This window comes from Canis lupus, chromosome X, assembly GCF_011100685.1.
Source record: "Canis lupus familiaris isolate Mischka breed German Shepherd chromosome X, alternate assembly UU_Cfam_GSD_1.0, whole genome shotgun sequence".
NCBI lineage: Eukaryota > Metazoa > Chordata > Mammalia > Carnivora > Canidae > Canis > Canis lupus.
The window spans coordinates 111,442-125,707 of NC_049260.1; the positions used below are offsets into that span (position 1 = coordinate 111,442).

Consider the following 14,266-nt stretch of genomic DNA (forward strand, 5'->3'; position numbering starts at 1 on the left):
GGGACACGTGCTGGGGCGGCGCCGCAGGACCCCGCGCACACCCGCCCGCCCCCGCCAAGAGTCGCGCCGGCGGCCGCCGAGTCCCTACCTGGTTGGAGTTCTCTTGTCTTCCTCGGAGAGCAGAAACCACACGAAGTCGGCGTAGCTGATCTTTCCCTCCTTTTGCACCTTCCTGCCCCTGCCGTCGACGGGGAGAGCGAGAGCGCGTGTGTGGCAGCCAGGCGGGGTGGCTCCTGGGCCTCTCACGCTCATGGCCTCCCAGGCCCCGCCCACGTGACAGCGGCGTCTGCTGCCCTTTCTGATGACCTCCCGTGACAGAGAGTGTGTCCTCCTAACGATCTCACGAGGCAGGAGTGTGGGCGTCCCCGTGACACCACGTGACGAAGCGGCGTGGGGCTTCCCTATGAGCTTGTGTGACAGCAGCATGTGTCCCCCTTACCAGTGACCTCCCATGACAAACGTCCTCCACGATGACCTCGCGTGACCCCAGCACTCCCTGTCAACGCCTGACGAGCCCCCGGGGGGTGACTGAGCTAGGGCCGGACTGAGGCGCCGCGCCAGGAAGCACCGAGCGGCAAGGACGGCGGGACGTACCTCGTCACGGCCCCGGAGAATATCCTCTCGATCATCTTGGTGGAGACGGCTGCGGACACAGAGTGGGCGGTGAGCGCAGGGGGACGCGGGGCCCCTGAGCCCACGTCAGAGGACGAGAGTGGGCGGCCGCCCGGGGGCCCGACAGTGCACTGTCAAGGGCGGGACATGCCCACTTGCACACCTGCAGACGCTCTGCTGCCCGACACGCACACGTGGTGATGGAATCCAAATGCCTTCAACTCACACCCGCCAGGTGACAAGCACCGCACCAGCAAGCGTGGGCGTGGGTCAGAGAGCGCCACCGACTGGGCAGGTGACACACCCCCGCCTAGTCCCCGTCCCGGTTCCGGTCCCGGTCCCGTCCCCGGCGGTGGGGAGTCTGAGCTCCACGAGGGGTCGCGGCTGGTGACCCCAAGGCCGGTCTCCCGGGCGGGCGGCCGTCTCGTCCCCGCGTCCTCACGTGCGCATCCCTCTGTGCGCGCTGTGTCCTAACGCCCTCGTCTAACACCGGGTCCTGACCTCGGGGCCCCGCTACTGACGTCGTGTGCCCGTCATCACCTCTAAGCCCCACGCTTCCACTTACAGTCCCGTCCTGGAGTCTGGGGAACGTGGCCCCAACAAATGAATTTTGGGGGACACGGTTCGGCCCCACCCAGCGCAGCACCCGCCAGACGGGGAGAGGAAGACAAAGTCCCTCTGCACATCTCCTGGTTCATCCCACCCTGAAGACTGGTCTCCCGCCGCAGGATGGCTGGGTGCTGCAGCAGGCTGGACTGCGTGCCCCAGAACACGTCTACACCTGGACTCCTGGTACCGGGACGCGGGGCCTCAAATGGAGGTAGAGCGCTGCAGGTGGGACGACGTGAGGATCTGAGCTGGGCTCGCCTGGACCACGTGGCCCTGCGTCCAGCGACAGGGGTCCTCGCAAGAGACAGAGGAGGAGCCACAGACGCAGGGGAGGAGCCCCGTGAGGACAGAGACGGGAGGGACGCGGCCACCAGCCCAGGGACGCCTGGGGCCACCGACGCTGGAAGAGGCGGTAGGGCCCCTCCCCAGAGCCTCTGGAGGGAGCGTGTCCCCCCTGGACCTCAGACTCAGGTCCCCAGAGCTCGGGGAGGATGAATCCGACCGCTGGAGGGTCCCAGTTTGTGGTCACTTGCTCCAATGACCTCAGCCGCCTGCACAGCCCCCCTAGGTGACCGTCCATATCCACATGTCCCGCGTGTGTCCCTGGCTCGTGTGTGCCCTGCGCTGTCACGCACATGGCCATCTCACGCAGGTGACCATGCCATGGCAGCAGACACAGCAGGGCCCCGAGGGCCAGCACCTGCATCCCCTCGTCCCCTCGTCCCATGGGCCGCATGCTCACCGTGGTCATTGTGCCGGGCCAGGTCCTGGGAATCGATGAGGAGGTCGTGGTCCGTGTCCAGCTCCCAGAACTTGCAGTAGATGACGTAGAAGTGCTCGTACGAGAAGTACTCCGTCAGCTGGTTGATGTCTGCTTCCTCTTCCAAGAGCGCCACGTTCTGCCAAAACACAGCCAGCAGAACTGCGGCACCTTCCAGAGCAGCGGGGCCTCTCTGTGCGTGCGGCCCCCCGAGGCGTCTCACACTACGACGGTGGGGGCCCCAAACTGGCATAGACAGGCCTGAGCGTCCGGAGCACAGCACCCAGGCCAGGCGCGCGCCAAGCTCAGGGTCATGCCGGAGACTGCCTGGCTGCTGCTGGCACCGTGAAGCAGCCTGTGGTCACTGCTGTCACAGCGGGGCCTCCTTGTGTGGCAGGTCAACACCCCCCTCGCTAATGCCCACGTGTCCACGGGACCTGAGTGAAGAGGACACCCTGCTCCCAGTGCCCATGGGTCATTTCTCCTGCGTGGATGGTGCATGGTGGAGGGTCAATGGGTGGGTAGGTGGGTAGAGGACGCGGAGAATACAAGATGGAGAAGAGACAGGGAACAGCTGGAGAAAGGTAGAAGACGGAGTGGAGGATGGAGGGAGGAGGGTGAAGGATGGAGGGAGGAGGGTGGAGGATGGAGGGAGGAGGGAGGAGGATGGAGAGGAGGGTGGAGGATAGAAGGAGGAGGGTGGAGGATGGAAGGAGGAGAGTGGGGGGTGGAGGGAGGAGGGTGGGGGATGGAGGGAGGAGGATGCAGGATGGAGGGAGGAGGGTGGATGGAGTAAAGGGTGGAGGATGGATGGGGTGAAGGGAGGAGGGTGAAGGATGGAGGGAGGAGAGGAGGATGATGGGAGGAGGGTAGAGGGAGGAGGGTGGAGGATGGATGGGGTAGAGGGTGGAGGATGGAGGGAGGAGGATGGAGAAGAGATGGGTGGGGAGAGGGTGGAGAACGGGTGGTGGGGGGTGGAGGAGGGACAGAGGAGGGTGCAGAGCGGGTGGATGAAGGAGGCTGGAGCACGGGTGGGCGGGTAGACGGTGGAGGAGCAGGACGATCGCGGATGGAAGAGAGAGGAGGGTGCAGGATGGAGCGGGCGACGGAGGGCATGTGCGCCGCAGGGGCAGGGAGGTGCGGGCCCCACGGCCCCGCTGGCCGCTACCTGCAGGAACGTGCTCCTCCGGAGCTCCGCGCACGTGATCCTCCCCGACCAGGACCTGTTGACGGTGTAGAAAATCCTCTGTATGACCTGCGGGAGGAAGGCCGTGAGCAGGGCGCCTGGCCCCGGGGGACGCGGGGCCCCCTCCGCACAGGCCCAGCAGCGTGGTGACAATGACGGTGCCCCGGACCACAGGGAGGCGGCCAGGGGACCCAGGGGGCCGCTTATCCGCCCCCGAGGGGCCTGCACCGCCCAGGGGGACCAGGGCACACACAGATACACCTCAGCAGGCGGGGGGCCGGGGACAGCTCCCGGAGGCGGGAGTCCTCACGGCGGGTGAAGGACCCAGCTGCGCTGACCTCATGCAAGAACGCCCAACTCGATCGCACGCACGCTGGGGCAGGACCCGGGTCCGCAGTCGCACACGCGCTGGGGCAGGACATGGGTCCTGGTCTGCACGCGCACTGGGGCCTAGACCTGGGTCCTTGTTCACACGCGCGCTGGGGCCTGGACCCGGGTCCTCATTCAGACTCTGAGGCAGGACTCGAGTCCTTGTCGGCACATGCACTGGGGCCTGGACCCGGGTCCTTGTCTGCACACGCGCTGGGGCCTGGGCCCGGGTCCTTGTCTACATGCTCACTGGGGCCTGGACCCGGGTCCTCGTTGGCACGAGCACTGGGGTCTGGACTCGGGTTCTTGTCTACATGCTCACTGGGGCCTAGACCCAGGTCCTTGTCTGCACGTGTGCTGGGGCAGGACCCGGGTCCTCGTTGGCACGCGCACTGGGGCCGGGAGCTGGGGCGGAGGCTGTGCACATGGACTCACCGTGGTGATGTAGCGAGAGTGGAACTCTGACGCCTCCTTCAGGAAGGCTAAGCCCGGGTGCGTGTTCACCACATCCTGCACACAAACACAAGATGTTGCGGCGCACACGCAGAGCCCGCCAGGCACTAGCACCATATCCGCCGCCAAGCCCTGCACAGTGTACACGCCGGGGCTGCCGAGTGCAGACGCCCCAACCACGTGGCAGTGGGCAAACCACGACCCCAAGGCTACGAGTCTGTGCCCCTCAGGCTCATGCGGCGGCGGCTCGGGGCGGCTTACCGCAAGCCCCGTCACGATCTCGGACCATTAACTGACTCCACGCGTATGAACACACTGAGGACCCACGCAAACGCCCCTGTGGAGGGTTCAAATACCCTCGTTTACGAGGCACGGTCACGTGACCCAGGAGGTTGCATGGGCTGCACAGATCGGAGAACACCGCCCTGCACCCTCAGCTACCACTCTGCCACCTGCGACCATGGCCTGACCGGGTCTGGGGGAGCACGGGCCGTTCTAGAACATGGAGCCCTGCCCCTACACCGCACCAACACAGTGGGGCTGCGCCCCGAGTCTCCGCAGCCCAAATGCTGCAGTTGCTCACGGTCCCCCACTCACACCCCTGCACCATGGGGGGGCACACTGGGTCCTCCCTCTCACATCCTGCACTGCGGGGAGCACACTAGGCTGTCCCCAGACACCCTGCACCGCAGGGAGCACACCAGGACCTCCCCCACACACCCCTGCACTGCGGGGGGCAATGAGGTCACCCCCCCCAGACCCCTAAAGCGTCTGGCCCCTGAGCCATCTCTTTCGCAGGCAGTTCCCCAAGGGAAGGGAGCCTGAGTCCCAGGCAGCGTGCAGTGTAGACGGAAAGCCGGGCCTAGAGGAGGGGAGGAGCGTGCGGGGGGATGCAGGGCCTACCTGTAGGAAGGGGACAAAGTCCTCTTGCACCAGGTAATTGCAGCCGGGGTTCATGAGCAGGTGCAGGAACTTGGCCGCGTCGTCGTGACAGTTGTGGAGGATCCTGCGGGGGAGGGGTGTGAGGGGGTGCCCAGTGATGACCTCACAGGGCAGCACGGGCCCCTCCCCAACACGGGCCAGGGCGGGCCGTGATCCTGAGGCGGCCCCAGGACAGGACGGCCAGCGCGTGCCCTGGAGGCCGCTGCCCCCTCCTGGTCAGGCCGGGGAGCAGGGGACCTGGGGCCACGCCTGCCCTCCCCACCCCGTCCCCGCGCAGGCCCCGGACTCACTTCCTCCACATGGCGACGAACTTGTGGACGGAGACGGAGCCGGTGCGCTCTCCCCCGGCGCTGCAGAAGAGCGGCCCCTTCCAGTAGAGCGGGCAGCCGCACGCCTGCAGCGGGGACACAAGGGCCGCAGGGTCAGCACCTGCCTCCGAGCACCCCCATGCGCCCTGCAGGATGCCGACAGCCCGCTGCACGAGGTGCCCCAAACGTGCACCCCACCCGCACGGTGCCCCCACGCTCCTCCCCAACACAGCACACACTCGGTTCCCACACACCGGCAGCCAAGAGGCACCCATGGCAGCTGTTATGTTGGGTGCCGGGAATGCAGGACGGGGACGGGGACGGTCTGCAGCACGCGACCAGCAGGCCCCCCAAATCTGCGGGTCCAGCAGTGGGCAACGACTGTGGCCAAGGGGACGCACAGCGTGAGGACGGGCGGGCCATGCGACAGGGACAACAGTGCCCCTGAACGTCTCCACGTGGGCAGCGGTGTGGCGTGTGGCGGGGGCGCCGGCACACAGGCTGGGGACGGCCACTGAAGCTCTGGCCTCGGACCGCAAGGAGGGAGGGAGGAGCCCAGGGAGGCGGAGGCGGAGGCGGCATCCTCCACGCACACGGCGGCGAAACCGGCAGTTGAAGGCCGCCACTCAAATGCATGAACGCAGGTAAGCGCCCCTCGGCAGGAGTCGCCAGGCGCAAGCGTCAGAAAGCAGCAGTCGGGATGTCCGCCGTCCCCGCAGGGCCCGCAGGTGTCAGGAAGGCGTGGGCACGCACAGCTTCACGCCCGCGTGGCACAGCCCTGGGGACACGTCTGCAAGGCACTCTACGTGCCATGTGAAGCTTTGCCCGCCAGGTGTGTGGAGCCCCGAGGCCTGGCCATGAGCGCGTGCACACGTTTGGGGAGAAAGTCCCGGGCCCCACGCGGCCCTGCCACGGTCACAGGAAGGGGCAGCTGTTCATGCTCGTGCTGGGCGCGCACGTGGAAGCGCCAGGGTCTGTGCAGGGGCGCGGGGCGTCGGGGCCGCCGCGGGTCAGGAGCGCGCGCTGCCATCCCACAGACCCTCGGCGGCGCGTGGCATGGCATTAGACGCTAGCAGCGAGGAAACCCCCCCGCAGGACGCCGACCGCGGGCGGCGCCTTTCTCTGGTTTCTTCTTTGCAGTTTCAGTAACGTGTCCTCCCGCACAGGGCTCGAGCGCGTCACCGCAGGACCACGGGGCGCGCGCTCTCCCCAGCTCCACCTCTGCCGGTCAGAGACTCTAATAAACCGCCTGCGGGGAAAACCCACAGCGCACACGGGAGCGCAGGACCCCTCTGCGCCCAGCTGGGGCCTGCGCAGGGGCAGGCGCGTCCCCACACGGCTGAGCCAGGGCCCTGGCGGGACACACAGGAGCGACAAGGGCCCGAGGGCAGGACTGGGATTCATGGCGGGGGACGGAGGCGCATCATCGCCTGCCGAACCGGGGCCAAGGTGCTGGAAGCAACGAGCACGGACGGAGTAACCGACCGTACGAGCAGAGCACGGGAGTCACAGGGACTAATGTCTTTTGACCTTCCCGGAAAGAAACGGGTCCGACCGCAGACACGTCTGGGCTCCCGTGTGGGTTCTACTGAACACAGATGCAAAAGTAAACCCGATTCCAGACAGAAGGCTCCAGAAAAGGGCCTGGTCAGGAACGGCCCTGGGCCATTCTGTGAGGACACCCTGACCGCCAAGCGGACACGAATTCCGGGGACACAGGAGGCCACTGAGGTCTTTCCTGGAGCGAGATGCTAACCCTCAAGCAGACGTGCTCATGGTCTCCACGTGCACAAGTGACCGAGCACGCGGGTCTACGGTACGGAACACACGAGCTAGGTCAACAGGAGACCAGGACCCCACTCTTAAGATGCACGACTGAGGTGAGAACACACACGGTCATACACGCACAGTCCACGACAGTGTCAACAGATGCACGGCTGACGGGACAGAGCAGCCACCGCAAGTGGGCTCAGGCCATGGAGGCCGGGGGGCCGCGTGCACGGCTGGCGGGGACGTGAATTGCTGCCATGCTGTGGAAACTGCATGCCCGGGTCCTCCGTGCTTACACACGGAACAGTCATGGAGTCCACAGTCAGGGGGCAAGGGCATGTGTAGATACACACACCTGGAAAATAACTGAACGCACGGACTCTAACCAAACCCTGCACGCCCGTGTGCACAGCAGCGTTCTTCACAGCCGTCCAAATCTGACATGCACGCACACCCGTCCGTGGGCGAGCACGTCAACACCACGCGGCCCAGCCACATGGAATGCAGTTACTTGGCCGTGAACGCGAGCAGAGCGCTGACACCTGCTGCCACGTGCAGGGGCTCCGAGGACCCGAGAAATCCCCAACAGACCGTCCATGGCCGCAGAGAGCGGACAGCGTGCCAGGAGCTGGGGGACGGCGGGTCTGCTGAGGCGATGAGAACGTTCTGGAACCAGATCATGCTAATGGGCACACAACAGGCTACGTGTCATGAGCGGGTCTGACCGTACTCTTACGACTGGTAAGATGCCAATGGCAGTTTACGTGAGTTTTACCACAGCAGAGACAGAAGTGTCTACTGCGTGACTCTGTAAACGGAAAATCCCAGAAAAGTCACCTAACCAACAGTACTTCCGGCGGCCAGGGACGAGCAGGTGGCCAGGAAGGGCAGATTCGGGGCGCACAGGGAGTGCGTACCGTCGGACTGCATGCACAGTGTCAGGGACACACACAGGTCACAGCTCCTCAGATCACACACAGGAAGCGTGTGCCTGCGTCCGCTCCGGGGACACCTCAGGGAAGCCGCGGAGGATGGGGACGTGCACGGGCGAAACACACACACACCAGAAAGTGCTCAACGTGACCACCAGGGAAATGAGAAACAAAGCCCCGAGGAGGTGCCCGCACACACGCGGTGGAACAGCTGAAGTCAAAGGGTCGAACCAAGCGCCAGGGAGGTTGGCGGGGAACGGGCGCACTCGAGCACTGCGGCCTGGAGATGTGCCACGGACAGCACTTCTGGAAGGCATTTCCAGGTTCTTATAAAACCCGTCGCCAACAATGCCAAGTCCGAGTATCTGCTGCCTGCGAGATACAGATGTGCACACACACACACGCAACGGTTGCTCTCCTCAGCAAACACCACGGATACAACCAAGCGCTGGCCCACTGGGAAACACATAAGGCACAGCGAGTGTCCACAGCGGGCAGCCTCCGGCAGTCTGTGAGCCGGGGGGGGGGGGGGGGGCGTATCACAATTATTACCGTGTGAAAGACACCAGGAAGCACAGAGAGAGCACGGCACAGGTCCCTGCCACATGATATTCCTGAAGCGGCAACATAGCGCCAGCCTGTGTGTGACGGGCAGGGAGCCAGGAGCGGACCAGCTGCAAGGATAGTCTGGCGGCAGGGACGGCACTCCCCGCCCTGACGAGGACGCGTGCGGGGGACACGTTCACGAGACACAGTGCGCTGTACGTGTAACACGGGGAATCTCCCTGTGCGTCATGTCAACTCTACACCAACGACACTGACCAAGAAGGAACGAGTCACTGCAGAAGCTAGGAAAGAACAACCAGGTAGAAAAACCTGCAAGAAAATGGTAAAGATGAGCGCAGAAATCGCGACCAAAAAAACAAAACGATGATCCCAGAAGCTGACGGGTGCTCATGTGAAAAGTGAGCCGAATCCGTCTCCACCGTGGCCACACGACAAAGGAAGCCGAGACAAACAATACTAAGTCCCTGGAGGCTCACGTGCAGGCCTGGTCAGGACGCTAAAAGCGATACAAGGAAACGAGAAAAAATACCGAAGCAACTAACGTACAAGTCACACAAAGAACCGTTTCAGAGACACGTGAACAGGTGAGAACCGAGTCTACGGGTACATGCTAGCAGAGCAAAGCCGCCTGCACGACGTCAGCAGAGAGGACACGCTCCGTGAAGGGGCCTGTGCCCTCGGGGCAGCGGCTCCGTGGGAGGTGGGAGGTTCTCGGTTCCGGTCTCCTCACAGGCCCCAGGACAAGGAGCGAGCACGGGAACGGCGGCAGGAGGAAAACCGTCCTGGCAGAGGACCATGGGCCACGCACTGGGCGACGAGCAGCACCACGGAGAACCGAGCGCACGTCTCCGTGAACCGGCGTCGCGGACATTCCTCCAATACCGTGTCCGCAAACCACCAGGAACGCCAAGCAGACGTGCCCGAGGACGCCGCTGCCCGCGTCCGTGATCGCCAGCCCGTACACGTCACGCGGCACCGCTGCCGGGGCCCGATGGCCAATGCGTCACGTGTTCATGCACACACTACCCGGGGGACTCATGACACCGAGACGGCGGCACCGACGTGGGAGCGAGCACAGACATGACTGTGGTGTGTGCGGACCCGGCGCCATGTGCCTGTGACTCGGCTCCCACACGGACAGCACGGTGCGTGGGGGAGCCTTGGCCTCCTGTCGCATCAGCCTGCTTCTCCGGGGGCCTCAGGGGGAACGTGAGAACGTGCTGCTTACCCCTGAAACCCGCTCCTTCAGCCAGAGGTTGCAGCATGGCGCGCCCACTGTCGCAGCCTGATGGTCACACGCGTCACTGCGGCTGCAGCCGGAGGTCCGCTGTCCTGCGGGCCGGGTTCTGGGGGAAACAGGACGGGCACGGGCGGGACGCGGGGACGTGAGCGACCGCGGGAACATGTTGCGGCCACAGGACAAGGGGCTGGGTGGCCAGAGGACATGGGCGATAGCCCGTGACCCCCACGGGTGAGGGTGGAACAGGAACTCGGACGCGCCCACAGGAAATGATGCCGGCCTCACATGCAGGGACCTCCCAGACACACGTCACGACACAGAACGTGCAACGGGGACAAGGCGGGCAGCCAGGCAGACCCGCAGCAGGACCACGAGCCAGGCACGGATGGGGAGCTCGCGCTGCACCAGGGGCCAGTCGACACGGGATGAACCCATCAGCGTCGCCTGCGGACGTCTGACGATCCTGTAAGAGGCCCAGCTGCGAAGGGAGACGGGAACCCGTGTGACCCCTGCTCCATGAGCCATGTGACTAATGTGAAACGGAGACGCAGGAGTCCCCAGATGGCAACAGAACGTCTGAGGGACATGGACGCAGGTGACATCCTGAGTGAGCCGATAGCACGAACACCCAGAGGGGACGACGCCCCGCGGCCACGGCGGGTATTCCCTGAAGGAGAGGTTGGTGCTACGCGGAAACACGGGATCAGGTGGATGAAACACCAAACCACGGAGCAGGTGCACACGAGGCAGGTGACACACGCAGCGCACAGCCCAAGTCCCGCTGCAGCTCGCATGCTGTGGGGAGACGTCCCCCCCCGACACACGTGCTGCGCAAAGCGCACAGCTCACGTCCCACTCGTGGGTGGGACACCACATCCTTTCCGCACGAGAGCAGCGCAGACCCAGGGCCGTGCACACGTCCAGCTGCCCCCACGCTACACAGGAGCTGAGCCAGTGGCACAGGGAGGCACAGAGAGGACAGGAGCCATGCACACGCGCGGTGGGGAGGATGGTGGCCAGAGGGACCCCTGACACATTTCTCCCCTGTGGACACTCACGGACACCCCGAAGCAGCACGACAACAGACATGTGAGGTCACACATGTGCAGGACACGAGATCCACAGAGCATCAACTGCACTTTCACACACTCACCAAAGGCCGTCTGAACAACACGTGCGTGACACAACTGCACTGATAACAGCAGCAGAGAACGAATTTAACTAAAGACGTGCAAGGTTCACGCAGAAACTCTGAAACCTCACTGGGAGGAAGACAAGCTCCAAGACGCGGAGAGAAGCCCGCGGACACAGATCGCAGGAGAGACTGTGAACACGGTGGCAGGTATGAAGGGGTGACCCCAGGAGCTCACCTGCTGACCTCTGTGCAGATCCCACGACCCCTCCACGGCCATGCGGCCTGACCCCCAGGCACCCACCCACTGACCTCTGTGCAGATCCCAAGACCCCTCCACGGCCTACGCAGCCTGACCCCAGGAAACCCCTGCTGACCTCTGTGCAGAAGCCACGACCCCTCCACAGCCATGTGGCCTGACCCTCAGGAGCTCACCCGCTGACCTCTGCAGATCCCACGACCCCTCCACGGCCACGTGGCCTGACCCTCAGGAGCTCACCCGCTGACCTCTGTGCAGATCCCACGACCCCTCCACGGCCACGCGGCCTGACCCCCAGGACCTCACCCGCTGACCTCTGTGCAGATCCCACGACCCCTCCACGGCCACGCGGCCTGACCCCCAGGACCTCACCCGCTGACCTCTGTGCAGATCCCACGACCCCTCCACGGCCACGCGGCCTGACCCCCAGGAGCTCACCCGCTGACCTCTGTGCAGATCCCACGACCCCTCCACGGCCACGCGGCCTGACCCCCAGGAGCTCACCCGCTGACCTCTGTGCAGATCCCACGACCCCTCCACGGCCACGCGGCCTGACCCCCAGGACCTCACCCGCTGACCTCTGTGCAGATCCCACGACCCCTCCACGGCCACGCGGCCTGACCCCCAGGACCTCACCCGCTGACCTCTGTGCAGATCCCACGACCCCTGCACGGCCACGCGGCCTGACCCCCAGGACCTCACCCGCTGACCTCTGTGCAGATCCCAAGACCCCTCCACGGCCACGCAGCCTGACCCCAGGAAACCCCTGCTGACCTCTGTGCAGAAGCCACGACCCCTCCACAGCCATGTGGCCTGACCCTCAGGAGCTCACCCGCTGACCTCTGCAGATCCCACGACCCCTCCACGGCCACGTGGCCTGACCCTCAGGAGCTCACCCGCTGACCTCTGTGCAGATCCCACGACCCCCTCCACGGCCACGCGGCCTGACCCCCAGGACCTCACCCGCTGACCTCTGTGCAGATCCCACGACCCCTCCACGGCCACGCGGCCTGACCCCCAGGACCTCACCCGCTGACCTCTGTGCAGATCCCACGACCCCTCCACGGCCACGCGGCCTGACCCCCAGGAGCTCACCCGCTGACCTCTGTGCAGATCCCACGACCCCTCCACGGCCACGCGGCCTGACCCCCAGGAGCTCACCCGCTGACCTCTGTGCAGATCCCACGACCCCTCCACGGCCCACGCGGCCTGACCCCCAGGACCTCACCCGCTGACCTCTGTGCAGATCCCACGACCCCTCCACGGCCACGCGGCCTGACCCCCAGGACCTCACCCGCTGACCTCTGTGCAGATCCCACGACCCCTGCACGGCCACGCGGCCTGACCCCCAGGACCTCACCCGCTGACCTCTGTGCAGATCCCACGACCCCTGCACGGCCACGCGGCCTGACCCCAGGAGCTCACCCGCTGACCTCTGTGCAGATCCCACGACCCCTGCACGGCCACGCGGCCTGACCCCCAGGAGCTCACCCGCTGACCTCTGTGCAGATCCCACGACCCCTGCACGGCCACGCGGCCTGACCCCCAGGAGCTCACCCGCTGACATCTGTGCAGATCCCATGACCCCTGCACGGCCACGCGGCCTGACCCCCAGGAGCTCACCCGCTGACCTCTGTGCAGATCCCACGACCCCTCCACGGCCACGCGGCCTGACCCTTAGGAGCTCACCCGCTGACCTCTGTGCAGAACCCACGACCCCCTGCACGGCCACGCGGCCTGACCCCCAGGAGCTCACCCGCTGACCTCTGTGCAGATCCCACGACCCCTCCACGGCCTCGCGGCCTGACCCCCAGGAGCTCACCCGCTGACCTCTGTGCAGATCCCACGACCCCTCCACGGCCACGCGGCCTGACCCCCAGGAGCTCACCCGCTGACCTCTGTGCAGATCCCACGACCCCTGCACGGCCACGCGGCCTGACCCCCAGGAGCTCACCCGCTGACCTCTGTGCAGATCCCACGACCCCTGCACGGCCACGCGGCCTGACCCCCAGGAGCACACCCGCTGACCTCTGTGCAGATCCCACGACCCCTGCACTGCCACGCGGGCTGACCCCCAGGACCTCACCCGCTGACCTCTGTGCAGATCCCACGACCCCTGCACGGCCACGCGGCCTGACCCCCAGGACCTCACCCGCTGACCTCTGTGCAGATCCCACGACCCCTCCACGGCCACGCGGCCTGACCCCAGGAGCTCACCCGCTGACCTCTGTGCAGATCCCACGACCCCTGCACGGCCACGCGGCCTGACCCCCAGGACCTCACCCGCTGACCTCTGTGCAGATCCCACGACCCCTGCACGGCCACGCGGCCTGACCCCCAGGAGCTCACCCCGCTGACCTCTGTGCAGATCCCACGACCCCTGCACGGCCACGCGGCCTGACCCCCAGGAGCTCACCCGCTGACCTCTGTGCAGATCCCACGACCCCTCCACGGCCTCGCGGCCTGACCCCCAGGAGCTCACCCGCTGACCTCTGTGCAGATCCCACGACCCCTGCACGGCCACGCGGCCTGACCCCCAGGAGCTCACCCGCTGACCTCTGTGCAGATCCCACGACCCCTCCACGGCCTCGCGGCCTGACCCCCAGGACCTCACCCGCTGACCTCTGTGCAGATCCCACGACCCCTCCACGGCCTCGCGGCCTGACCCCCAGGACCTCACCCGCTGACCTCTGTGCAGATCCCACGACCCCTCCACGGCCACGCGGCCTGACCCCCAGGACCTCACCCGCTGACCTCTGTGCAGATCCCACGACCCCTGCACGGCCACGCGGCCTGACCCCCAGGACCTCACCCGCTGACCTCTGTGCAGATCCCACGACCCCCTCCACGGCCACGCGGCCTGACCCCCAGGACCTCACCCGCTGACCTCTGTGCAGATCCCACGACCCCTCCACGGCCACGCGGCCTGACCCCCAGGACCTCACCCGCTGACCTCTGTGCAGATCCCACGACCCCTCCACGGCCACGCGGCCTGACCCCCAGGAGCTCACCCGCTGACCTCTGTGCAGATCCCACGACCCCTGCACGGCCACGCGGCCTGACCCCCAGGAGCTCACCCGCTGACCTCTGTGCAGATCCCACGACCCCTGCACGGCCACGCGGCCTG

The 14,266-nt window shown here is 65.9% G+C and overlaps 1 protein-coding gene across 1 annotated transcript in view; it reads right to left on the bottom strand.

The window, feature by feature from the left end:
* Nucleotides 1-14,266, bottom strand: part of PPP2R3B (protein phosphatase 2 regulatory subunit B''beta) — a 38,854-nt gene that overhangs the window by 5,027 nt on the left and 19,561 nt on the right. The window contains exons 3-9 of the mRNA XM_038586702.1: nucleotides 5,222-5,325; nucleotides 4,893-4,995; nucleotides 3,972-4,046; nucleotides 3,150-3,236; nucleotides 1,964-2,120; nucleotides 595-643; nucleotides 89-178 (exon numbers count right to left, since the gene is read on the bottom strand). Of these exons, the coding sequence (XP_038442630.1) occupies nucleotides 89-178; nucleotides 595-643; nucleotides 1,964-2,120; nucleotides 3,150-3,236; nucleotides 3,972-4,046; nucleotides 4,893-4,995; nucleotides 5,222-5,325 (665 nt within the window). The remainder of the gene's footprint in view (nucleotides 1-88; nucleotides 179-594; nucleotides 644-1,963; nucleotides 2,121-3,149; nucleotides 3,237-3,971; nucleotides 4,047-4,892; nucleotides 4,996-5,221; nucleotides 5,326-14,266) is intronic.